Below are 27,956 nucleotides of genomic sequence, written 5' to 3' on the forward strand. Positions count from 1 at the left end.
CCCCCCACTCCGCTCCCTCCGCTCCCTCCGCTCCTCGGGCTCTTCATCTGGTCGAGGGCAACAAGGCCTCTGAGGGACCTTGTGAGGCCGGGAGGAGGTACACAGTAGGTGCTCAGTATCAAAAAGAGATGACAGTCGTGGCACACATCTGTCCCCCTTTGTCCCTGGTGCTAGCCCTACCCAATTAGTCATAACTACTTCTGAGAGTGGAACCCTAGACGCCTCCCCATCCCCACTGCCAAGCCCTCCTAAAGATACTGGCACCTAAGGTGACGTCACATCTCACCTGCTACAGTGTGCTAAGGGCATCAGGTGCATGATCTTATCACAACCTCAGACCCTGGTGTCCCCATTTTCACAGGAAGAAACTGAGGCTCAGAGAAGCTAAGAACCAAGAAGCAGGGGAAGCCAGACTCAAATTCATTACTACATGGTGCCAAACCCCTGTCTGCCTCCTATGAAAACCTGCGGCATCAGGGCATCCGTGTGCCACACTCTGAGGTTACTCTCTCCCCACGGGAGTGAGCTCCTCAAGGCAAGACCTAGGTCTCTCCTCTTGAATGCCCAGCACTGGCTTGCCTGGCACAAAACAGGTATCCAATTAAGGCTTGTCCAAACAGATTATGGGTTTCAGACTCTCCAAAACATGGGGTAAAAACCATTTTCTTTCTTCTGAAGGTCTCCATGGGCAACAGGGGATAAAATATCCCACAAAAATCTAGGGAGAAAGACTTTTTTTTTATGAATCAGAAAAGCAATTTAGTGTCAATAATGTATTAATCCGGGGACTTCCCTGGTGGCACAGTTGTTAAGAATCCTCCTGCCAATGCAGCAGACACGGGTTCGATCCCTGGTCCGGGAAGATCCCACATGCTGCGGAGCAACTAAGCCCGTGCACCACAACTACTGAGCCTGTGCTCTAGAGCCCATGAGCCACAACTACTGAGCCTGTGTGCCACAACTACCTAGAGCCCATGCTCCGCAACAACAGAAGCCACCACAATGAGAAGCCCGCGTACCACAATGAAGAGTAGACCCCACTCGCCACAACTAGAGAAAGCCCGTGCGCAGCAACGGAGACCCAAAACAGCCAAAAATAAATAAACTTTTTAAAAATATATTCTGGTTGATGAAGAGTCCATACCTTGCACTGCCCTCCTTCAAATGCGAAGATGCTGCTGTGTCTGTCTCACCTTTGCAAGGCTTTGTGCCTGAGATCCTCTTCTGGTTTAAGGAGAAAGACTTTTGCTTTCAGGGAGTTCCCAATCACTATGCGTGGAGGAAAACTCATTTATACTGATGGATCCATTATAATTAAGAAGTCAGGAAATCTGTTCTCAATATTGGAACTTTTGTACCCCAAACTACTGCTTTAACTGGTTATCCTCAATCATCTGCAAAGCTCATTTATGCAGGATAATTTGTTCCCAAATATGTTAAATAATTGGAGCATTGAGACCATCACCAAATATACTAATGACCTACTCTCTCCTTAATTAACATATTTAAAATAACCTAAATTATAAGTCTGGTCCAGAGGTGCCTCCGTTGAATGTGCTGAGAGATGAGGGGAAATGACACAATGTGAATGGAGCCAAATCATCTCACTGCTAAGGGTGAGTTAAGCATATCAGTTAACTGTGTCCTAGTGTTGGTCTCAGTCTAACTACATCTTCAGTTTTCATCCTGATCTATGACAAAAGGTAGCTACAGTGTTTGGTGAGTAAAATGATTTCTTCTAGGTGATCGAAGTGGGTGCTCTTCTATGGTGAGAAGATAAAATAACTCTATACATACAGTGGAGCATGTGAATCTATGCACATGCTCCAGCTTTTGAGACCACAAATAATAGAGCAGTGAATCCTGATACAGACCGGCACACCCTTTAACCCAGCAACCCATTTCTAGAAATAGCTCTAAGAAAATAAACTCCTCAGACAAGATTTATACACAAAGTTGATCCTTAACAAAGAGTAAAAACCTAGAAACAACCTAAATATACAACAATTAAAAGGTAGTTAAATTATGAGATTTTTATATGGTAGAATATGCATTCATTCTAATACAGAGTGGTTTTTTTTTTTTTTTTTTTTTTTTTTTTTTTTTTTTTTTTTTTTTTTTTTTGCGGTACGTGGGCCTCTCACTGTTGTGGCCTCTCCTGTTGCGGAGCACAGGCTCCGGATGCGCAGGCTCAGCGGCCATGGCTCACGGGCCCAGCCGCTGTGGGATCTTCCCGGACCGGGGCAAGAACCCGTGTCCCCTGCATCGGCAGGCGGACTCTCAACCACTGCGCCACCAGGGAAGCCCTACAGCGTGTTTTTGAAGAATATTTAATGGTCACTTTAAAATACTTTTTTTTTTTTTTTTTTTTTGCGGTATGCGGGCCTCTCACTGTTGTGGTCTCTCCCGTTGCGGAGCACAGGCTCCGGACGCGCAGGCCTAGCGGCCATGGCTCACGGGCTTAGTTGCTTCGCGGCATGTGGGATCTTCCCGGACAAGGGCACGAACCCGTGTCTCCTGCATCGGCAGGCGGATTCTCAACCACTGCGCCACCAGGGAAGCCCTAAAATACTTTAAAAAGTAGAAATTTACAGTATAATACTGCCTTTATACTTACAGATCATACAACAGAAAGAGAGTCATATATAAACATATCTATATGCATATACCCACTACACATGCTTACATGGGGCTGTATCTGGAACAAGCAGAAGAGTGAAGAAGAAAAATCTGGAAAATGAATGAAGCATATCGAAACGGTTACTGGTTATCTTCTGTTGGTGGAATTGCACGATTCTTATTTTTATCTTTGTATCTTTATTTTCCAAATTTCTATAAGAACCTAAACTCTTGTGATTCAGAGAAAAAAATTAAAATTAAAACAAAATCAGATTAATAAACTGTAATTCAAGGAAGCTTGTCTATTGAAAAATTATCTTGATATTATTCTGAAAACTGAGAGACACGGATATAAGGATAAAGATACCCATCCGTTTTGGGTTTCTGTTTTGCGGTTTTTGAAAAAACTTTATATCCCTGTGGTTACCAGGGGCTGCAGGGAAGAAGAGGGGAGTTGTTGTTTAATGAGTACAGAGTAAAAAAATATGCATTTACCTCTTGATTCAGGAATCCCATTCTAAGAATCTATCACAAAAGTATACTGGCAAAAAAATGAAATGGCATATGCTCAAAGCTATTCATTTTAACAGTTTTATAACAGCAAAGTAATGGAAAAAACATAAATGCCTATCAATAGGGGAATAAATAGGGTACAACCTTACAATTTTAATAAGTTTTCATCAGAAACAGTACAGTTTCTTAATTGAAGTAGAGTTAATATACAATATTATGTAAGTTACAGGTGTATAATATAGTGATTCACAATTTTTAAAGGTTATACTTTATTTATAGTTATTATAAAATATTGGCTATATTCTCCATATTGTACAATATATACTTGTAGATTATTTTATACATAATAATTTGTACCTCTTAATCCCCTATCCCTATATTGCCCCTCCCCCCTTCCCTCTCCCCACTGGTAACCACCAGTTTGTTCTCCATATCTGTGAATCTGTTTCTTTTTTGTTATATTCACTAGTTTGTTGTATTTTTTAGATTCCACATATAAGTGATATCATACAGATCCTGCATAGCCAAAACAATCCTGAGAAATAAGAACAGAGCTGAAGGAATTATGCTCCCTGACTTCAGACTATGCTTCAAAGCTACAGTAATCAAAACAGTATGGTACTGGCACAAAAACAGACACATAGATCAATGGAACAGAATAGAGCCCAGAAATAAACTTATGCACTCATGGTCAATTATTCTACAACAAAGGAGGCAAGAATATACAATGGAGAAAAGACAGTCTCTTTAATAAATGGTACTCTGGAAAACTGTACAGATACCTGTAAAGGAATGAAATTAGAGCATTCTCAAGACCATATACAAAAATAAACTCAAAATGGATTAAATACCTAAATTAAAACTGAAAACCATAAACCTCCTAGAGGAAAACACAGGTAGAACACTCTTTGACATAAATCATAGCAGTATTCTTTTGGATCTGTCTCCTAAAGCAATAAGGAAATAAAACCAAAAATAAGCAAATGGGACCTAATTAAACTTAAAAACTTTTGCACAGCAAAGGAAATCATCAACAAAACAAAATGACAACATACTGAATGGGAGAAAATATTTGCAAATTATATGACCAATAAGAGGCTAATATTCAACGTATGTAAACAGCTCATACAACTCAACATCAAAAAACAAACAACCTGATTTTAAAATGGGCAGAAGAAATGGATAGACATGTTTCCAAAGAGGAAATGCAGATGGCCAACAGGCACATGAAAATATGCTCAACATTGCTAATCAACAGGGAATGCAAATCAAAACTGCAATGAGATATCACCTCACACCTGTCAGAATGGCTATCATCAAAAAGAATAACAAATAACAAATGTTGGTGAGGATGTGGAGAAAAGGGAACCCTCATTCACTCTTGGTAGGGATGTAAATTGGTGCAGTCACTATAGAAAACAATGTGGAGGTTTCTCAAAAAACTAAAAATAGAACTACCATATGACCCAGAATTTCCACTCCTGGGTATATATCGAAAAACCAAACAAAACAAAAACACTAATTCAAAAAGATACATGCACCCCAATGTTCATAGCAGCACTATTTACAATCGCCAAGATATGGAAGCAACCTAAGTGTCCATCACAGATGAATGGATAAAGAAGATGTGGTATATATACAGTGGAATAGTGCTCAGACCTATATATACAATGGAATGAAGTTTTGCCATTTGCAGCAATGGATGGCATTGGAGTGTATTATGCTAAGTGAAGTATGTCAGAGAAAGACAAATACTGTAAGAAGCAGTACAGTTTTAATGGGAAAGAACTCTGCATATAGCTATGAGTGATCACCAGGATATACTGTCAAGTGAAAAAAAGCAAGGTGTAAAAGAGTATGTATAGTAGAACCTGTTCTGTTTAAGGGGAAAGGCTATAAATACATCTACATATGAATTTTTCTATATATAAGAGTAACAATGGAAAGATGAAAGAGTCCCCTTAAAACCAAGTTCCTTTACTGAGTTTATGATTAATCTCTCTATCCAAAACTTTATTCCCTTTCTTGTCCCCTCTTCCCTCAATCCTGTGCTAACTGAACACTAATCAACCAGAGTCAGATGACTAAAATTGCTGTTGTCAATAACATGGTTAATGACTAAAATTGCTCTCATAGATGTCATCATTAACCTTGTTTCTCCAGGGCCAGATGAGCTCACAGACCCCAGAGCCATGAACCATCTGGCTGGAGAATTGTAAACCAGAGATATCCTGACTTCCAAAAAATGAGTAAGAAATGTCACAGAAACATTATATGAATGACAGTGATTAATCCCAGCCTCTTTGTTCTTCCCCTTAAAAAAACCCTAACTCAAAGACCAAATTAGAGTGGATCTGAAGCTTGTTGCCCATTCCCTTGCTCGGCACCCTGCAATTAACACTGCACTTTCCTTCACATCCCCGTGTCAGTAGACTGGCTTTGCGTGACCATGAAGGCATCTCGCCCATGGCACATCAACCCCTGGCCAGTGGTGGCTCTTGGGATCCTGCCCAGCAGTTGCCTGAGCACCCTTGTCTCAGGACCTGCCCCGAGTGCTTGCCACTGACAGGGTGTCATTGGCCCACAGCACTTTTGATTTTGTGGTGAAAGAAACAAGGCATTGGCTGATTGAGATGTCTCCGGTAAGTAGTGGAGCCTGTGTGTGACAACACCAGGGTATTCTTCCCTATTGCATTTGGCTTCATCTTTGGTGAGGCACTGGTCAGGATTTTCCCTTTTGCATTAGGGAACTGTGACCCTGATAAACTACTCTGCATTGGTCTGTTTGTTTGCTTGATATTTGACAACACCAGCCTTGAACAAATAATAGCTGGGTAACCAGAGTTTTTTTCTGTTCCATCTTGCAGTCCCCTAGAGTGTATTTTGCAGAAATGGGAAACTTTTACTTATGAAAATGAAAAAAATGGTATTTTATTTTAACACTACTTAACCTCAGTACTCCTTAAAATCTGGAGAACAATGGCCCTTAATGGCTCTCTAAATTATAACACCATGTGTCAACTAGAACTGTTTTGTAAAAGGGAAGGAAAAAGAGATGAAATTCCTTACATATAAGCTTTTATGCTATTGTATAAGAGTGAGCCTTTTGGAATTGGTTTGGTTTTATCTTGTGCGTGTGTGTGTGTTTGTGTGTGTGTGTGTGTGTGTGTGTGTGTGTGTGTGAGTGTTTATTTGTGGTAAAGAAGGTGCACTATTCTATTTGACAAGCATGGGGAAGAAGTGTTCATTTCCTAAAAATATCCCTTTAGGATGTTTCCTATAAAATTGGACAACCTTTAGTTCCGGTTCCAAGACTAAAGCCCAAAAGATAATTTTTGTAACACCACATGGCCACAATATTTTTTAGACTGGAGAAAAATGCCCAAGGTGAGGTTCACTTGACAATCCAAAACTGATTTTTCCAGCTTGTTGAAACATCTCTTCAGAATTCTGACCCTAAAGGAACAAGACTTCTAGGAGGAACTTGCTTTTCTCTCCTTGTGCCTCTGAGATGTAAATGGTCTATTAGGGCTCTCAGGAACTCATCTTAGTCTTATCTAGACCACCTCCAATTCCTGAGACTGAGGGGGAATTTAACCTATTCCAACTGTTATTTATAAACTATTGAGTTTTATATTATAATACCTGATTCATAACTAAGTTTTAAAATGAAGCTATGAGATCTTTGGCTTTGTCTATCTATCTGTGTGTGCATTATAAATATGTCTTTATGTTTGGATGGTCTTACCAAAATTAATTTCTAAATGAGCTCTATTTAACTGACTTAAAGGAAATTAAGCACTTAAATAAATTCTCAGAAATATAAAACAAACTAACCGGAATGAACTTCAGGTTCATGTGACCTGGGAAATATTCAGTATTAAATTAATATCTGGTATTAAACCTTATTGAGTTAATTGATATAGACATGTCTTTAGAGTCATCAGCATTAAGTATAATACCTTTATTGTACCTAGGTTTACTAGAAGTCAAATAAATCTTAATATTCTGTTGCAAAATTGGTTGACAATAAAAATTAACTTGGCAAAATGAAAAGACAACCTGCAGACTGGGAGAAAATATTTGCAAATGATACAACTGACAAGGGCTTAATATCCAAACTATATAAAGAGCTCATATAACTCAACAACAAAGAAAAAATAAACAACCCAATTAAAAAATAGGCAGAATACCTAAATAGACATTTCTCCAAAGAAGACATACAGATGGCCAACAGGCACGTGAAAAGATGTACAACATTGCTAATTATTAGAGAAATGCAAATCAAAACTTCAGTGAGGTATCACCTCACAACAGTTAGAATGGCCATCATGAAAAAGTCTACAAATAATAAATGCTGGAGAGGGTGTGGAGAAAAGGAAACCCTCCTACACTGAGGGTGACAATGTAAATTGGTACAGCCACTATCGAAAACAGTATGGAGGCTCCTTAAAAAAGTAAAAATAGAGCTACCATATGACCCAGCAATCCCACTCCTGGGTATATATCTGGAGAAAACTAATCCAAAAAGATACATGCACCTCAATTTTCATGGCAGCACTGCTTACAATAGCCAATACATGGGAGCAACCTAAATGTCCATCAATTGATGAACAGATAAAGAAGATGTGGTATATATATACACAATAGACTATTACTCAGCCATAAAACAGAATGAAATAATGCCATTTGCCGCAATATGGATGGACCTAGAGATTATCAAACTAAGTGAAGTAACTCAGACAGAGAAAGATAAGTATATGATATCACTTATATGTGGAATCTTAAAAAAATGATACAAATGAACTTATTTATAAAACAGAAACAGACTCACAGACATAGAAAACAAACTAAGGTAACCAAAGGTAAAAGGGGTGGGAAGGGATAAATTAGGAGTTTGGGATTAGCAGATACAAACTACTATATATAAAATAGAGAAACAAGGTCCTACTGTAGAGCACAGGGAACTATATTCAATATTTTGTAGTAAGCTATAATGGAAAACAATCTGAAAAGTCATATATATATATATATATATATATATATATATATATATATATATGAATCACTTTTCTGTACACCAGAAACTAACACAGCATTGTAAATCAACTATACTTCAATTTTTAAAACAAAGAGAAGGAAAATCAACTCGGTATGATGATATTGTCATTAAGTGATGAAATACAGGTAAATGAGTTAAGAGTTTTTAGATGAACTCTTTAGGAATAATTACATTTTAGGTATGTCTATTTAAAAATATTTTCTTTCTTTTCTTGGTTCTTTTTTAAAACAAAGTCTAGGTTTTATTCACCACCAGCTCCTCCTTCTTCTCCCTGCCTGCTGCTGTGCCCCCTTCCACATTCCCAATCAGGGGACAGCTTCCCTGGCCTCCTCAGCTATAATGTCTTGGGAGTAGAGGTTAGTGAAGAGAGCTGGCAGCCAGGAGTGGGCCTCCCCTGGGGCCTGCAGGTCCAGCCAAGCCAGCCCTTCCTTCAGCAGGTGTTCCAGCCCTTGCTGCATTTGCTCCATCTCCCATTTAAGACTGGCTTTGATATCACTGACAATCACATAGCCATTTTTCTCTTCCAGCTGCAGCACCACAATGTGATCCATATTGAGCTCAGCTGGAAGAGACTGAATGAGGTAAGTGTCACCCACAGGGATGATGCTGAGGCCAGTACCAAGTGCCTTTAGTTTCTTCATGGCCCTTATCAGGTTGTATTGGCTGACATCCTGGGAGAATCTGCCCCTTCCTTTTAACACCTGTTGATGTAGTTCCTCCAGAGTTATCAGACCTCCATTCCGGTGCTTCAGGGCCAGGCACACGTCGATAATCTGGACACCCAGCTTGTAAAAGAAGTCTCCCATGCCTAGCATCTCAGACCTAAATCCTTTTCCACAGGCCAGAGGATCCACCCCCATGTTGGCACACATGTCCTGGAACTACATCCAGAACTCAGGATTCTTCCAGAACTCCTGCTTGTGCTTGCTGACAAATTCTTCCAGGTTGGTCTTGAACATGTCCAACTGCTTCGACATCTGGGCCAGATGGTCCTCAGCCAAGACAGTTCCCTCACTCCTTATACTTGGCCTTGGCAAGCTTCTTCTTGGCAATGGTGCCAGCTTCCACTCTGCGGTGGTGCACCCCCACTGTGGCCTGCAGGCCACCCTGCTGCTGGGACCCGGGGTCTTCTCATCCCAGGATCTGCTGCTGGCCTAAAAATATTTTCTATTATATATTGAATGGATAAACAATAAGGTCCGGGCTTCCCTGGTGGTGCAGCGGTTGAGAGTCCGCCTGCCGATGCAGGGGACACGGGTTCGTGCCCTGGTCCGGGAGGATCCCACATGCCGCGGAGCGGCTGGGCCCGTGAGCCATGGCCGCTGGGCCTGCATGTCCGGAGCCTGTGCTCTGCAACGGGAGAGGCCACAACAGTGAGAGTCCCGTGTACCGCAAAAAAAAAAAAAAAAAAAAAAAAAAAGAAAGAAATCAAATCTCAAAAGTTCTAGGCTTGATACTGAAAAGATTAGCCCTCTGAGTTGTTTCCATTCTCATACTTGCATGTACTTCAGCTTTAGAATAAGTCCACCTGAAAGTTGTCAGATGAGATCTCCAACTCCTTCCCTGGCACCCGTGCCTCAGTGAAGAATCTGACTTGTTCAGAAAAATGGTAGATAAGGACAGATTTCACCTCTCCACTCAGCTGGCTGCAAATTCTGGCTCTATGGGAGACAGGCCTGAAACAAGTTAATAGACATTAGCTGTTATGCCAGGCACTCTCCTAGGCCGGCTAATTTAATGCTCTCAAATGCCAAATGAGGTGGGTATTGTTACTAGTGAAGAAACTGAGGTTACAGAGGTAACTTGCCCAAGTGGATGGAGTTCCTCTGTTCTGTCAAATCCCCATGGCCTGGTGTGTAAATACGGCCCCAAGGAGCCTTTTCCTTGCACTGAATTTACTCAATAACCATTCTATCTCGGCTGCCTATCTGATTGTTTAGCAACAAATACCTGCTAACACTGTGAAACCTTAGGACCTGTTTGTATTTAGAGAAAGTTCAAACCAACAGGGTCCTACTGTATAGCATAGGGAACTATACTCAATATCTTCTAATAACCTATAATGGAAAAGAATCTGAAAATGAATATATATACATATATGTATACACATATACGTATACATAATAAAGAAAAAATATATATAAGTGAATCACTTTGCTGTACATGTAAAACTAAAACAAGTGTAAATCAACTATATTTCAATAAAAATTAAAAATTAAAAAATGTTTTAAATCAAAAATAAAGTTCAAAGTGGCAAATCCTATAGACATTTCACCCACACGAAGTAATTACAGATCACTATCCAGATACACAACGATTGCAGCTCAAACTGATGGTTTTTAAGTTCATATGGACTTTACTTTCTGTTGATCATATGTTTGTTTTTATAAAGTAGAAAAGTTCACTAGGATTTACTCAATAACAGATTACTTCCTGAAGTTGTCTAAAGCCATACAGAATTCAACCTGGGCATTCTCTTCTCTTGAGCATCTTTCATGGGAGATATTCAAGATGATCCTAGAACATTATCTTCTTTATCGACATCCAGAAGACTAGATAGAGTAGAACTCTAGTCGGATCAGTCATGCTCCTTATGGGTACAAATAAACTTCATACTGAAAACAATGTCCTTCTGAAATGAGTTCTTCAATCAACCTTTCAATGGTAATTCTTGCAATTCTTTGTAATTCTTTTTCTCTTCTTTCTGCCACCAGCAAAAATCCGCTGTGGCTGGGATCCCACGTGCTCCTATTTTAACCACCTTGTCACAGGAGATGCAGCATGAAAGGCATTTCTTGATTTTGTACTGCCAATTCATCATTCACTTATGTCAGGATATTTGCTGTTATCGATTGGAATGGCTCTGTCAGCTAAAGACTGGATAAGTTTTATCCTTGGGCTGCTCCTTCTCTGAGTTCTGATACTCAACATATGAATATTATAGCACAACAAGAAGGTGAGTCAAAGGCAAGCAAAGCATTATGGTGTCTACCTGAAGAAGGAACCTCCACCTTCATCTGGGAAGCAAGAGCCAGAATGAGCCTATTATCCATTTTTGTGTGCAGAGCCAGGCCTCAAATGTATCTCCATTTCATTTATTCTTCTTAAACCTGAAAAAAATTTTAGTTTTTAAGCTATAGCAACAAAGACCTTGCTTCTATTCAGTTCATTTCCATTTTCAGAAAAGCTTTTCTTAGATTGTGTTTGGGGTAGAGGGAAAAATTCTGCTTAATAATTCCAAGTTCTCTCCACATGTTAGAGATACAATAAATAACCAACCAAAGAGGTGGGTTTAGGGAGAAATTCTTCAGAGCCAGTTTACTAAAACCAACAATCAGTGTTCTCTAGAATAAACAGGGGAAAATTCCTATTCCCATTTATCATCAACCAAGTCATCATTTAAAAGTTAAAGATGACCCAGTTTTAATAGCTTTTGCTACTTATAGAGCACAAATTAGGTGGGACCAAGAAAAAATCAACAAAATCAATACCATAATCCCGGTTCGTTAAACAGGAACGACGTGGGTAGGATGAATATGTCTTTTTTCCATTCTCAGGATTCTGATATTGCCTGATAACAGAAATGTGGGCTGAAGCCTAAGCTCTTTGCCTCTTTCTCCTACAGGATATTTTTCCTTCTCTCACAGCCACCCACTATGAAAAGTAAAGAAACTGAGCCAGGACTTTCAGGGCCGGATAGACATGTTTCGATTCCTCTACATCAGTGGTAATCCACTGGGACAGTTTTGCTTCCTAGGAAACATTTGGCTATGTCTAGAGTCATTTTTGGTTGTCACAACCTGGGGGTGGAGAGGAAGGTCCTACTGGCATCTACCCACAAGTAGAGCCCAGAGGTGCTTGCAAAACGTCCTACCATATAAAAGACAGCCCTCCCACAACAAAGAATTACCCAGGATAGTCTGTATTAGTCTGCTTGGACTGCCATAACAAAACACCATAGACTGAGTGGCTTAAATAACAGAAACTTTCGCAGTTTTGGAGGCTAGAAATCTCATACTGAGATGCTGGCAGACTTGGTTTCTGGTGAGGATTCTCTTCCTGGCTTATAGGTGGCCACCTTCTGGTTGTGTCCTCAAATGCACTCCTCTCTGTGCATGTGGAGGGAGAAATCTTTGGTGTCCCTTCCCCTTCTTATAAGGACATCAGCCCTATTGGCTTAAGGCTTCACCCTTATTACCTTACTTCATCTTTACTACCTCCTTATGGGCCTTCTCTCCAAAGTCACACTAGGGATTGAACATATGAATGTTGGCAGGACATAATTCAGTCCATAAGAAGGGGCAAATGTCAACAGTGCCAAGAAGAAAGCTAAGATAGCCAAAGGGAGAAACAGCCCAAATATTCATCAGTGGATGAATGAATAAACAAAATGTATATCTATACAATGGAATATTTTTAGCCTTAAAAAGGAATGAAGGGACTTCCCTGGTGGCGCAGTGGTTAAGAGTCCGCCTGCCAGTGCAGGGGACACGGGTTTGAGCCCTGGTCCAGGAAGATCCCACATGCTGCAGAGCAACTAAGCCCGTGCCCCACAACTACTGAAGCCCACGCGCCCTAGAGCCCACCTGCCACAACTACTGAACCGATGCACCGCAACTACTAAAGCCCACGTGCTCTAGGGCCCTCATGCTGCAACTACTGAGGCTTGCACACCTAGAGCCCGTACTCCGCAATGAGAAGCCACCGACCGCAATGTGAAGCCCGCGCACCGCAATGAAGAGTAGCCCCTGCTCGCCACAACTAGAGAAAGCCCGGGCGCAGCAATGAGGACCCAACACAGCCAAAAATTTTTTAAAAATAAATAAATAAAAATAAAATTTTAAAAAAGAAAGAAATTCTGACACATGCTAGAAAATCAATGGATCTTGAACAACATGGATGCTAACTGAAAAAAAAAAGACACAAAAGGACAAATATTGTATGATTCCTCTTAAATGAAAGGTACCTAGAATAGTCAAAGTCATAGAGACAGAAAGTAGAATAGTGATTACCAGGTGCTGATGGGGAGGGAATGATGAAGAGTTACCATTGAATAGGTATAGACTTTCAGTTTGGGAAGATAAAGTTCTGGAGATGGATAATGGTGATGGTTGCACAGTACTATGAACATACTTAATGCCACTGAATTGTAGACTTAAAGGCAGTTAAAATGGGGTAGGTGATGTTGGCATCAGAGTGACATAGACATTCCTCATTTTTGTCCCTTACCCTAACCTACAACAAAAATTTGGCATCTATCCATGGACAAAAGTGCCATTGAGGGAGCTGTGGGATCCAGCACCATAGGCCAAGGGATGCAGGAGGAGTCTTGCCAACCTGTGCTCAAGTAATACGCAGACAGACCTTGGTCCCAGCTACAGACCCTGCAGTGGCCCATGAACTGGTCCCAGATTCTCTCTGCTGTGGTCTGGGAGTCCCTAGAATCAACCATGGGTGAGAGAACTTTTGTTGAAGTCCAGCTTTCCAGAGGAAAAGTTCTCGGACATGAAAGGAGCAAAAAAATAGAAGTCTGGACCAATGGAGAGGGTAAGAGGAACCGCTTGACTTTACCCACATCATTCCTCCCCCAAGGCAGCCCAACTTGGTGCCAAGAGAGACCTCCTCGGCCCATGATTAATCTCCTGCAGGGGAAAGAGAGAGCATATGAGTGAGTGCCCAGCCTTCCCAGTTGTGCAGGATGCAGCCCAAGGGGCTCATTTCTTTCTTGCCCTATCCACAGTACTGAATCCAGAACTACATGACTGGAGGGCGGGAAGAGGCCGGGAGAGTGGAGATAGGATTCTGAGGGCTTTAAAGGGATGCAAATCCTACTAGCTGCAACGGGACTCCATTGGGAAGCCCACCCATTCGTCACTGGGAATGTCTCACTTGCGAACTGGCCCACCGTCACCCTCAGTGCCCCAGGTGCCTCACCCACACCACACCACCCCTCTGAGGCCAGGTCCCTGTGTGTGCTCCTGACAGCAGCAGCAGGGAGAACAAACTTTGGTGCATAGCTAGTGGACACACACAGAAAGCCAGCCTGAATCTGTGCGCTGGGGACAGACCACAAGCTTGGTGGTGCTAAAGCTTTAGCGCCACCTTTGGGAAAACCAAAGAGAAGTGGTCAGAACTTTGCAGCATCCAGAGAAGGCAGAGAAGCATAAGAATTCTGCCACAAGAGGGAGCAAGAAGCATGGAGCATGTGTACCCATATAAGGTCTGAGAAAGCCTCAGAATCTCTAGCCTGGCCAATAGAAGGTATCTGTCTTCAGAAGGCAGTTCGTAAAGGCTGGAGAAGATGACTGCTACTTCAAATGTGAAGATAGCAAAGCAAAACTCCAAGGAACATAAAAGATCAAGGTAACATCACACCACCAAAGGATCAAAATAATCTTCCAGTATCAAGACCCAAAGACATAGAGATCTCCAACTCACCCAGTAAAGAATTCACATAGCTGTTTTAAGGAAACTCTATGAGCTTCAAGGAGGACAATTCAACGAAATCTGGAAAACAATATACAAATAAAATGAGAGGTTTAACAAAGAGATAGAAATCATAAAAAAGAACCAAACAGAAGTTCTGGAGCTGAAGCACACAATGAATGAAATGAAAAATGCAATAAAGGGACTTCCTTGGTGGCACAGTTGTTAAGAATCTGCCTGCGGAGGGGCAGGGGGGAATGAATTGGGAGATTGGGCTTGACATATATACACTGATATGTATAAAAGAGATAACTAATAAGAACTGCTGTATAGCACAGGGAACTCCACTTCACTGTACAACAGAAACTAACACAACATTGTGAAACAACTATAACCCAATTAAAAAAAAAAAAAAAGAATCCACCTGCCAGTGCAGGGGACACGGGTTCGATCCCTGGTCCGGGAAGATCCCACATGCCTTGGAGCAACTAAGCTCATGCGCCACAACTACTGAGCCCATGTGCCACAACTACTGAAGTCTGCGCACCTAGAGCCCATGCTCCACAACAAGAGAAGCCACCGCAATGAGAAGCCTGAGTACTACATCAAAGAGTAGCTCCCGTTCGCCACAACTAGAGAAAGCCCGCATGCAGCAACAAAGACCCAACACAGCCCAAAATAAAAAATAAATAAATAAATTTATTCAAAAAATGCAATAGAGAGCAACAGCAGATGGATCACACAGAAGAATCTGTGAGATAGAAGAGAGGAATTCAGAGATTATCCAGTTTGAGGAGATGAAAGAAAAGAATGAAGAAAGCCTATGTGGTCTATGGGTTACATCAAAAAAAGAGAGAGAGAAACATTTTTCAAATTATTGGAGTTCCAGAAGGAAAAGTGAGGGAGAAGGAGGCAGAAAGCTTATTTGAAGAAATAATGTCTGAGAACTACAATAATTTGTTAATGAATACACAAAATAAAAAGATGTAAATTGTGACATCAAAAAGATAAAAAGGGAAAGTAGAGAGGTAGAGTTTTTGTCTGTGATTGAAGTTAAATTGTTATCAGTGTAAAAGAGATGGTTATACCTACAGGATGTTATATGTAAGCCTCATGGTAAACACAAAGCAAAAACCTACAGTAGATTCACAAAAGATAAAGAGAAGGGAATCAAAGCATACCACTATAGAAAATAATCAATTCAAAAAGGAATGCAGCGAGAAAGGGAGAAAGGAAAAAGGGAACTACCAAATGTCCATAAAACAATTAACAAAGTGGCAATAGTGAGTCCAGAGCTATCATTAATTATGTTAAATATAAATGGACTAAATTTTCCAATCAAAAGACACAGAGTGGATGAATGGATTGAAAAACAGCACAACTACATGCTGCCTACAAGAGGTTCACTTCAGCTTTGAGGACACACAAAGGATCAAAGTGAAGGGATGGAAAAAGACATTCCACGCAAGTGGAAACTAAAAGAAAGCAGGGATAGCTACACTTAAATCAGACAAAATAGACTTTAAGTCAAAAATGGTAACAAGAGACAAAGAAGTTCACTATATAATGATAAATGGGTATATAAGAGTAAAAAGTTATATTCCTCCCTAACAATCCCATTTCCCATAGTGGATACCTCTAACAACCATTTGCACATTCTTTAAGATTTTTTTTTTTCTTCACAAGATTTCTTTTTACTCATAATGTAAAAGTTTCCTGATTAATCACTTAATACTTTACCCCAAAGTGCAACTTCTAATCCTAATGGAAATGCACCCAGCCTCTGGTACTAGCTACAGATTTGAGGACTTGATAGGATGAACTTGGGAGTGAGGAACCTCAAATCTGAAAGCCACCAAGGCCTTGATAATGCTTTCAGGGGCCTGGTTATTAGCCCACAAGACACACTCCTTCTTCCCAAGTGCTCTTCAGGGTTCTATATGCCCAATAAACAAGTAAAATAATAAATACATATTTGACTCCACTATCTGCATCATCCCATGTCCAATCAACTACCAAGTCCTATTATTTCTTCCTTCATTCAAAAATACTTCATTAAGAGATTATATGCCAAGTTCTATGCTAGGCTGTGGGGATACCAAGATGAATAAGACTTAGTTCCTGCCCTCATGAAGCATGTAGCTTGGAATGCAGGGAAAGACAAGTAATCAAATAAGTAAAATAGATTCAACTTTTAAATCTTGATGGTTGTTCATTCCACTCTTCTAGACTATCAGTTGACCTCTGAGGATTGTTTAAAGCAAGAGTTTTCAATTTTGGTTGCATGTTAGATTCACCTAGTAAGATTTTTTAAAATATGCTGATGCCAGGGCCCTACCTGAGAGCAATTAAATAGAATCTCTGGGGTTGGGGCCCAGGCATCAGCATTTTAAAAAAATTCTCCAAGAGATTCTAATGTGTAGGCAGAGTTAAGACATCCAGCTTACATTTGCAGCAACATGGATGGACCAAGAGATTATCGTACTAAATGAAGTAGGTCAGAAAGGGAAAGACAAATACCATATATCACTTACACATGGAATCTAAAATATGACACAAATGAACTTATCTATGAAACAGAAACGGTCTCACAGACATAGAGAACAATTGTGGTTGTCAAGGGAGAGGGGGAGTAGAGGAAGGATGGATTGGGAGTTGGGATTAGCAGATGCAAACTATTATATATAGAATGGATAAACAACAAGACCCTACTGTATAGCACAGAGAACTATATCCAATATCCTGTGATAAACCATAATGGAAAAGAATGTAAAAAAGAATATATATATTCTTTATGGAAAAACCTGAACGAACTTTTTGGCCAACCCTATATATATATCTGAATCACTTTGCTGTACAGCAGAAATTAACACAACATTGTAAACCAACTATACTGCAATAAAAAAAATTGCAGCTTAAAGTATGTCACATCATTTGTCATGGTATATTAACAGTATGTAAAACCAGAGACAGACCAACAGCTCCCAGCTAAAAGGCATTATCAGTGTAAAAGAAATCTATTATTTCTGAAATTTAAACCCAGTTAGTATCATGTTGGCTACTGGACAGTTAACAAGTAGTTGCTCATGTTTCCTCTGGTTAATGAATTCCTTCTTAGCCAATAAATGAATAATTAAGTTCATTAAGTTATTGACTTAAGAAAAAATACTAATCTGAGGTGTGAAAACATCTTCCTCTGAGAAACTATATTCTTATAATGACCCAATCAAGACCCTACCTCATATCAAAGAGCAGCCACACTTGTTGGTTGTGCTGAAAGGCTTTGATCTGTGTTCCTGTATAAGAACTACTTTTTACTATCAGGTAAGTAAAGCAAACACTTCTTTCATAAACAGAGTAACTTTTAAAAAATTATTTACTCAGAAATATCCTGTGGTTTGGGAATTCCCTGGTGGTCCAGTGGTTAGGACTCGGCGGTTTCACTGTTGGGGCCGGTTCGATACCTGGTGGGGGAACTAAGATCCCACAAGCCCTGAGGTGCAGCCAAAAAAAAATAAAGTTAAAGACAATTACTGGCTCATGAAAAATTGTAAAAAGAAGACAATCTCCACTGAAAATGAGATATACTAAGAAGTATATTTTAATAGTATTATTGATGTTTGCTTCCATTAAGACCAGGAATGTAAAATTGTAATAAATTCTGGTTTTGGTACAAATACTTAAAATACTGTTGTGAAGTTTTTTTAAAATAGAATGGTAATAACTGAGCACGACTTTTTAATATTAATATTTATTTGGTTGCACTGGGTCTTAGCTGCAGCATGCAGGCTCCTCATTTGTGGCATGCACACCCTTAGTTGCGGCATGCACGTGGGATCTAGTTCCCTGAGCAGGGAGTGAGCCTGTGCCCCTTGCAGTGGGAGCCCGGAGTCTTAACCACTGCACCACCAGAGAAGTCCCAATGTTTTGTGGGGGGTTTTAAAGTAATTTTAATTTAATTTATTTATTTATGTCTGTGTTGGGTCTTCCTTGTTGCCTGCGGGCTTTCTCTCTAGTTGCGGAGAGCCGGGACTACTCTTCCTTGCGGTGCACAGGCTTCTCATTGGGGTGGCGTCTCTTGCTACAGAGCACAGGCTCTAGGCGCCAGGGCTTCAGTTGTTGTGGCTCACAGGCTCTACAGCGCAGGCTCAGTAGTTGTGGCACATGGGTTTAGTTGCTCCGCAGCATGTGAGATCTTCCTGGACCACGGCTCGAACCCCTGTCCCCTGCATTGGAAGGCGGATTCTTAACCACTGCGTCACCAGGGAAGTCCCCCAATGTTGTGAGTTTTAATACACCAAATTTTCAATATTTTTTCAACTACTTTAACACTGTAAGGAAAATAGAATTCCCTGGCGGTCCAGTGGTTAATATTCCGTGCGTCCACTGCAGGGGGCAGGGATTCGATTCCGCATGCCACAGGGAGCTTGAAAAAAACTTTGTAAGGAAAACTAAAAGGGAAGAAACTGAAGACACGGGGAGGGGGAGGGGAATTCACCTCTAGGCCAGCTATTAACTAGCAGAAGTATGTAATAGTTCAGTCACTAGGAGGCAAACAGATAAGACCGGAATTAAGATATCTATCAACAGACCCTAATCTAGCCAATTCTTCATCAAAACAAAGGAAAGCCTTTAACTCTGAAGGTGGCAAAACCTGAGACCAAGCTGTACTCCTAGCTGAGAAGGGGAAATTCCTAGAAGAGGGTCCTTGCCTTTTGCTCTCCTTCAGGATGTCGTCCTCGTTCTGGAAGGCGGGGGCGAGGGGAAAGGAATGTAGATACGGCCCTCCCCCGACGGCGGGGACAACAGACGACGGTCAGGAGAAGTAAACGGTCTACTCTCTGAGGAGCCCAGAGGGAACGAACACGCGAGAGTAGCACAAGGAGGGAGCACTGCGCATGCGGAGAAGGCGGGCCCGCGGGCGACGGGGCGTACCGCGCATGCGCCAGGATCTGGGGACGCGCCCCTTTTTTTTTCCTCGGGACAGGTGAGCGGCGGCCTCTCTTTCCCGCCCTCTCGCCCCGCCTCCTGCTTGGCTCGCCCCCAAGGCGTTGTCATGGGGACCCAGCGGCCACAGCTGGCCTGTGGCGGTGCCGCCTGCCTGGTCGCTTTTGCGGACCTGGTGGCGGCGACGGTGGGAGCTCATGGAGCTTTCGATTAACGACGTCGACAGGACCAAGAAGCGGTCAGGTCTGGGCCGTTGCAAGCATTTCTTTTGGTTGGGCGTCGCCTTCGACACGGTGGGCGCGACCGTGATGTTCACCGGGGTCTTCGCCGATCTGCTCTTCTACGACCTGTTGCTTTACCTGGGTTCCATCATCATCTTCCTCAGCCTCCTCTGGTGGGTTTTCTGGTACAGCGGTAACATCGAACTGTCTTCTGAAGAGCCCTTGAACAGGCCCTACCACGTGCCTTCCGCCACCACGCTGGAAGTCCTGAGCCAGACCATCAGCAACCGTTTCTCTTTCAGCATGGGCAGCGTTTCCAACACCTTTATGAGGATGCGGCCGCGGCGGCGGCACCGCAAGAGGTTCCTGCAGGGGAGTGCTCTGGATATGACCGTCGCGGGCCAGGTCGAAAACCAGCTAGACCAGGACAAAGACGGGATGGAAGGTGCCAAGGAGAGCGAAGACGCTCAGGGCTTTGGCAGCGAGGATCTCCCCAAACCTGAAGCTGTCAAAAGTTTAAAGGGAGTTTGCTCCTTGGGCCCCAATGCGGGTCCCCTAGGCACTGAGGCTAGTCTCCCAAGGTTTGCTAAAGGACCATGGACCCATGTGGTGCAGCCATTCACTCCATCTCCTCTGGACCAGCCTCTCACTTCAGCCATCCTGGCTTTTAAGAGCCTGCCCGTAGTCCCTGTGGCCTCTGCTAACCAGCCTCTGCCTATTCTGAACTCTAAGAGCCAGCCTGTAGTTTCCTTGGCCTCTACGATCCAGCCCCCTGCAGTTACTCTTGCCTCTGTGAGCCAGCCTGCTGCCCCCTTGGCCTCTACTAGCCAGCCTCTACCTATTCTGACTTCTAAGAGCCAGCCTGTAGCTTCCTTGGCTTCTACTACTCAGCCTCCGGTCCTCTTTGCCTCTAAGAGCCTGCCTGCTGTCCCTTTGTCCTCTACAAGTCAGCCTCTGACCATCCTTACCTCTCAGAGCCACCTCCTGGTGCCTGTGGCTTCGCAGAGCCAGCTCCAGAATCTTGCTCAGACCTGTCAAACTCAGCCACCACCTCTTCAGGCTTCCCAATCCCAGGGTCTGGCCACCCAGGTCTCTCTGCTCCAGCTTCTGCCCACCCAGTCTTTTCAGACCCAACCTGTGGACCCTCAGGTGGCCCAGGCTATCCAGCACTTTCAGGCCATGTATCACACCCAACAGACCTCCCAGAGCAGCTCTTTAGTCCAGAGGATTGGACCAAGCCAGTCTCCATCTGCCCAGGAGTTTCACAGAGAGCCAGTTGCTTTCGAGACCCCACCACCAGCGGTCCAGGAGCTAAATCGGAACCCCACTGACACTGCATCCCTGCTCCCTGAGTCCCCAGCTCCAGCTTCTCAAGCCCAGCAGTCAGTGCCCCCCGGCAGGGCTCCCACCCCCGTCCCGGAGAGGAGGAGTCGCTCTCTCTAGCACAGAACCAGACCCCAGCCCTCTGAGTGGCCCTAAGGCCTCCACCAAGTAAGTGACTTTGGAGGAATACCTGCAGTATTCCTTAACTGTTGCCGGGTCTATGTTCTGGTGGTTTCTTCTCTCTTCAAAAACATTAAGTTACTGGAGGTGAAGTGGCCTCTTCGAAGCTTCAGGGATTAGATATTTGAACTTTGATCGATTTTTGAAACCTAGTGCTCTGAGTGGATGAGTTGCTGTTAAGGTTTTATGACTCTCCCAGCCTGATATTTTATTTCGACTTCCTGGGGAGAGGGTGTTAATTACCTTCCTTCAGGACCTCTAAGGTGGGGGGACTCTGCAGTGTTACTGAAACAAGATGGTTTTAGGTGGTACAGGACACAGCACAAATAGCAGTGAGCCTTCCAGTGGGAAAGTTACTCCCTTTTCAATTCTTTTTTCAATCTTTCTGATTATACCAAGGAGAATGCCCTTAGTTTGGGGTTAGTTATCTCTAACACCTGTGGAATGCTTTGGTAGGCAACACCAGCACCCAGCTAGGATTTAATACCATTTGTGTTAACAAAGTTATTTCAGTGGATAACTTATATTCATGCCCAGTAATACTGGTTTCTCTATTTATTGATATAATAGTGATGGTTCCTTTTTGAAATCCACTTATTTAAGTAAAAGTACTTTACATGAGTCAGTGTAAAGGTAAAAATTAATTGTAGAGCGAAACTTGGAAAGATTCTGCGATTTGGAAAACATTTGGTTATTTGTTCTAAATCATATGTGCTTTCTATTAAATCCCAATACCCTTTATTCTGACCTATTGGATGAATTTTGTGGTTAAGGTTATTGAGGAGGAAGTTCACTTAACTCCCAAACCCTTGTCAATTGGAATGGTAGAAAAGATCATGTGAAGGTCAAAATAGGTGACCCTGCTTCTCAGGGGGTTAAGTGCTGAGTGTCAATATCCTGGTCTTTCTCTCTAATCCTGTTGATAAGTTACTTGGGGGGCAGGGAGGAAGAGTATGGGGGGCAGAGCAATACTTTGAAATTAGGTTAATTCTCCTTGTTTAAATGCTACCAACATATTCAAGAAGGTGTTCATCCTTATTTCATATTGGTTGGTTTCATTTCCAACATGAGATACAACTGAATATTAGGTGGAAGTCAAACTCTTAACTTCCTTATGATTTTCTCCAATTTGCCTTTAAGAGAATGTGTAACACCCTCTAGGTATATAACACATGTATATTCTATAGATAATCATAGGGGCAAAGCATTTTAGCTCTTTTGATTTTGTACAGTTTGGACACGTGGATTCTAAAATGAAATACATTCCGTGATTTATGTTTATCTCTTAAAAAAATTTTTTAAGAGCAAAACACTGACAAACCATAATAATTCCAGAAGTTAAGGATTTAGTATTATTGAAAAAGATCATTTTTTCCCATTAATTCTTTCAAGTAATTCATATGATCGAAATAATTCTCCATGTAATTCTTGAAGGAGCACTTACTAAGTGCCAGGAATAATGGTAAACACATACACACATGAAAGGATGCAGACCTTGCCATCAGAAAGCTTAGAGACCCTGATCTCTAAAGAGGAGAAAATTTTAGACAAGGAGGGAAAAGGGGTAGGCTGGTGTCTACCTGATAATTTTTAGTGGAATAATTATTTTTGACAGGAAGAGCCATGCAGTGCCTTTCAAATAATTAATTCACTGACCCGGCATTTACTGAATTTCTAGCAAGTGCCAGGCATTCCATTAGGCATTGGGGATTCAGAGAGAAGGTGCCCCTGCTCTCCAAGTGCTCACTGTTGATCAAGGCAGACAGATCTAAGAATAACTAACACAGTGTGCTGTAACACAAGTCTACTCACAGTCTTCCAGAATACAGGGTGAGGAATTTTTGAATTGGCTCCTAAAGTAGGTGTCTGTTGGTTGAGGAAGATGAGAAGAACATTCCATGCATGGGGGAAAATCATCAACAGAAAGGCACAGAGGTTTAACAGTCAGTCCATGGCTTGCTGGCAACACATTTGGGAAAGGATAATCCGATGCTGGAGTCAAAGAGTGCTTGGGGTTGGGTGTGAGGAAGTGGGAGACTTGTGAAGGCTTTTTAAGAAGGGTACTTGTAGGGCTTCCCTGGTGGCGCAGTGGTTGCGAGTCCGCCTGCCGATGCAGGGGACGCGGGTTCGTGCCCCGGTCCGGGAAAATCCCACACGCCGCGGAGCAGCTGGGCCCGTGAGCTATGGCCGCTGAGCCTGTGTGTCCGGAGCCTGTGCTCCGCAACGAGGGAGGCCACAACAGTGGGAGGCCTGCGTACCGCCAAAAAAAAAAGAAGGGTACTTGTGTTCATAATTCTACCTGTGGGCTATTTGCCAAAGTAATGGCAGGAGGCCAATAATTAGAGAATAATTGCTAAACTCTCTCCCAGTTAGTTCTAAGGGGAAAACAGTCCTCTTAGATGTTAGCAACAGTTTCTTATTAAAGTGTAGGGGACTTCCTGGTGACGCAGTGGTTAAGAATCCACCTGCCAATTCAGGGGACACGGGTTCGACCCCTGGTCCAAGAATATCCCACATGCCACGGAGCAACTAAGCCCGTGCGGCACAACTACTGAGCCTGTGCTCTAGAGCCCACGAGCCACAACTACTGAGCCTGCATGCCACAACTACTGAAGCCTGCACACCACAACTACTGAAGCCCACACGCCTAGAGCCTGTGCTCCACAAGAGAAGCCACTGCAATGAGAAGCCCGCGCACCGCAACAAAGAGTAGCCCCTGCTCACCGCAAGTAGAGAAAGCCCGCCTGAAGCAACGAAGACCCAGCACAGCCATAAATTAATTAATTAATTAATTAAAAAATAAAGTGTAGGCTCCATGGGTATTCATCCTGGAAAACACTGTCAGGTGTTTATTTACTTGTACATTACATTTTTTTGCTACAAAGATTGTTGCCAGCCCCTTTCCCAATTCTTGGATGGCACTACCATAGTAATGATATTGTTTCCATAAGACCCTTAGGCAAGCAGAGGTTTTTATTCAGAGGTAGCTGTGCACAAGGGAGAGGGCGGAAAACTACAACAACAAGAAAACAAAGCAAAGCCAGCTCCTAGAGTAGAAGGGGTGAGTTGCTTTTATAACAAAAGGGAGGGTTTGTCTCATGGATCACTGATAATTTCCAGAAATCGTCAGACTTCTTTGATCATCAGCAAGTGGCTCCATGATGGCTGTAAGGAATAGAGAGTTGTTTCTGTGAGGGGGAAGAAATGCATGAGAATTTTCTGCAAAAAAACGCACAGGAACAGATAAGGTTAGTCTCTGGGACTCAGACCCCCGGGGGCCTTTGTTCTTTAGCTTACAAGGCCTGTTTTGCCCAAGGCCATTACCCTGGTCCTTTTTCCGAAGTGGCTGTGCTCTTGTCTTCCTGTCTCATGATGACATCAGGTAGAATGACACCATTTTGATGCATTTCTCTGTACTGATGATAGGATAAGTACCTATCTAAAATGGAGGTTGACAGATTTTTTTCTATAAAGGCCCAGATGGTAAATATTTTAGGCCCTGTGGGCCAAAAGGCAAAATCCAGACTATTATGTGGCTGCTTATATAACAAGGGAGTAACTACTCCCACCCCACCCCACCCCCTTTTGCTGGGGGGTGGGCTGTACAGCGGCTTTGACTCCAGTTGCTCGGCTGGAGTCATCCACCTGACCAAGAGCAACTGGCCCGAAGCAGAGGGAGACCAGCCTGGCTGGCCAGGTTCGCAGCCAACACAGTGTATTTCATATAGCCCCAGCGACATCCAGGCCCGAGGCTGTCATTCTCTCCTCTCAGAGAACCTGGCTGTCTCATCTTTGTCTGCTGGCCTGAGGAGAGCTGATTTGCCCAGTCCCTGACCCCCAGGTTGAGATTCCACCGTTGTATGCCTGCCATCTGCCATAATATTCAGGCCCTGAGGAGACTGCTGGCCAGACAGGCAGGCACAGGGAGGTCTGGGGAGAGCAGGAGTGGAAACCGACCCCCGGAGTTTGGTCTTGGAGGCTCCCAGCCATAGACCACAGCAATGTAAAAGCGCGGAGTGGGGAGAGGTGCTGCTGGCATCTAGTGGGTGGAGGCCAGAGGGGCTGCCAAACACCCTATAGTGCTCAGGCAAGCCCCTCACAGCGCAGAATTATCCCACCCCAAACATCGTCATTGTGAGGTTGAGAAACCCTGATCTAGAATAATAAAAATTTGCTCTATAGTTCATTAGGCACTTAAAAAAAACACCTTATTTTGATCCTCAGATGATGCATTACCTCTTAAATAGTAATGGTATCTTCTCCACTAGACCATGAGGAATCTCATTCACCTTTGTTTTGTTCATCTTTGTGTTCCCATTTTGTATAATTCTGAATCAACACACACATATGGGGCATTTATTAATATAGCTAACATTTATTGGGTGTTCATAATACACTACCCACTGTGCTAAGTAACTTACAGGCTTTATCTCATTCGTCACAACCATCAGAGATAAGTCACCATTATTATCTCCACTTCAAGGAAGGGAGATATGATATTAGAAGGTTATGTAATTCTTTCAATGTCACATAAATGGAGGAGCTGGAATTGATGTGTAATTGATGTATAATTTGTTATAAGGTGTATATTATAAGCTTTCCTTCCAAGCAATAGTTATTAAAGAGCCTTTTTCTTAAGCCTATTAGTCATAACTTGGGCTGTAATACCCCAGGTCAGTCTAGGGTTATTTCTCTGTTGAAAGCTTTATTTCCAGAGAGAGAATGCAAATCAACAACTCTTTCATTTTTTGGTTGCTCTCTATGTTTATAAGTCTCATCTCAAATAAAATTGCTTTTTTCTTTCCAGAACTCACCAATGTTCCTACAGATTTAAGTGCCAAGTTTATAAAAGCACAAATACTTACCTTAATCTCGATTTGGAAACCTCCATCTGGAGCCCTGGCCGGTCTCAGCCCCGCAGACTTGACCAGCTGCCTCCACCAAGTCTGTGCTGCAGAGTGGGGAGAATTTTCCAGCCCCAGGCAGTAAAGATGTTTATTGCCAGAATTTGAAGCCATAATAAACTATACTGTTCCAAATGAACTTCATTTTAAAAGAAGTTGGTTTTTAAACTAGACTTCTCTTGTGAAAGCATTACGGCATTCTAAGCGGAAAATCATGTCTCACGTACTCTGGGTGAATGTGTCAGTACAAATCCCACAGAAATGGACATTGAAAATTGCAGCTCCTTGTATTTAAGGATGCTTTGTGACCTCGTTAAGCTATCAGAAAGGTTAATACAATCAGGGTATTATAACATGTTACAGTTTATTTGTATGTTCATTTGATTTAAGCAATATGAGTTTCCCTTTTTCCCAAGGATTTAAAACCTGCTGATTTGATTGCATATTTTAATGATAATCAAATAAAATTCATTTGGGATTGCTCTCCTCTTATGTTCTTTCTTTGTATCAGTGAATTGTTTATGCAAGAATGGTCTAATATAGGGATAGTTTGCTTTTAAAATTTCCAGTTATAGGCAAAAGTACATTTTTAGGTGGTACGGTACTTTGGATCAAGACTTCCGAAAATTTAGTTGCTTTTATATTTCTTCCCCTTTTCTGCCCTATGCTTCAGCATCTCTATGTTTATAATTTTTAAAAATTAACTCAAGTTGGAAGACTTTATGCATTGCAGATACTCGGAAAAAGAATAAGGAAAGGACATTATTCTAAGTGAAATAAGCCAGTTTCAACAAGATATATACTGTATGAGTCCACCTATATGAGATTTCACATATCAGATAACCAAATTCAAAGAGACAGAAAGTAGAATGGTGGTTGCCAGAAGCTGGGGAGAGTGAGGAACCAGGAGTTGTTTAATGGGTACAGAGTTTCAGATGAAAAGAGTTCTGGAGATTGGCTGTACAACGATGTCAATGTACTTAACACTACTGAACTGTACACTTAAAAATGGTTAAGATGGTAAATTTTATGTGTATTTTACCACAATTTTTAAAAAAGAATAATTGGATTAAACCAGCAATTTATAAACCATGACATTTATCAATTTATTTTTAAGTAATAATATATGCAACAGTTGAGCTTCTGTATATAAAATGAACCAGGTAAGCACAGTTGTTTTAATAACACAAGAACTATAGTTAGGAACTAAGAGAAAAATCAACTTTAACGTAGTACAGAACAAGCGACCAGGTAAGTGCAGAGGACATTGTTGGGGGGTGTGCCCTCATGCACGTTTCAGGAACCTACAGAAGAGCCTTTCATCTTGCAGTGTCTAATCAATATTCGTATGGTTGGATTTTATCTTGGGTAAATAGAGGTGGTTCTCAAGAACTGTGATTAGTGAACCTCAGGTGCTACCACAATGCCAGGAAGCAGATAGTCACCTTGAAAGAAAGATAGAAACAACTTTAATCATCTTAGTAAATGTAGATGTTTATGTATTTTAAAAACACAAGGTCCCAAAATGACCAACTGCCTGGAGCAGAGCTGCCCACCAGCCTGGACTCCACACAGGCCTCGACATGAAGGAAAAATAAATCTCATTATTCCTAAAAAATAAATACATAAATCAACCAATAAATATAAAATAAAAACACTGTCTGGATTATTTTTCCCCCATTTCAAAAAAAATGTTTTTATACTACCCAGCCATAAAAAAGAATGAAATTTTGCCATTTGCAACAACATGGATGGACTTGG

The 27,956-nt window shown here is 42.0% G+C and overlaps 1 protein-coding gene and 1 pseudogene across 1 annotated transcript; one reads left to right on the forward strand and one right to left on the reverse strand.

The window, feature by feature from the left end:
- Positions 1–8,293: 8,293 nt before the first annotated feature.
- LOC131741415 (vacuolar-sorting protein SNF8 pseudogene) lies at positions 8,294–19,492 on the reverse strand (annotated as a pseudogene).
- Positions 19,493–19,560: 68 nt separating this feature from the next.
- LOC131741598 (protein FAM186A-like) lies at positions 19,561–26,680 on the forward strand. Its single transcript, XM_059038632.2, has 2 exons — positions 19,561–21,279; positions 26,099–26,680. Exon 1 carries the CDS (start codon positions 19,765–19,767, stop codon positions 21,229–21,231), a length of 1,467 nt encoding a protein of 488 aa, XP_058894615.1. The 5' UTR covers positions 19,561–19,764; the 3' UTR covers positions 21,232–21,279; positions 26,099–26,680.
- Positions 26,681–27,956: the final 1,276 nt, after the last annotated feature.

The sequence above is a fragment of the Kogia breviceps genome, chromosome 14 (genome assembly GCF_026419965.1).
Source record: "Kogia breviceps isolate mKogBre1 chromosome 14, mKogBre1 haplotype 1, whole genome shotgun sequence".
Classification (NCBI taxonomy): Eukaryota; Metazoa; Chordata; class Mammalia; order Artiodactyla; family Physeteridae; genus Kogia; species Kogia breviceps.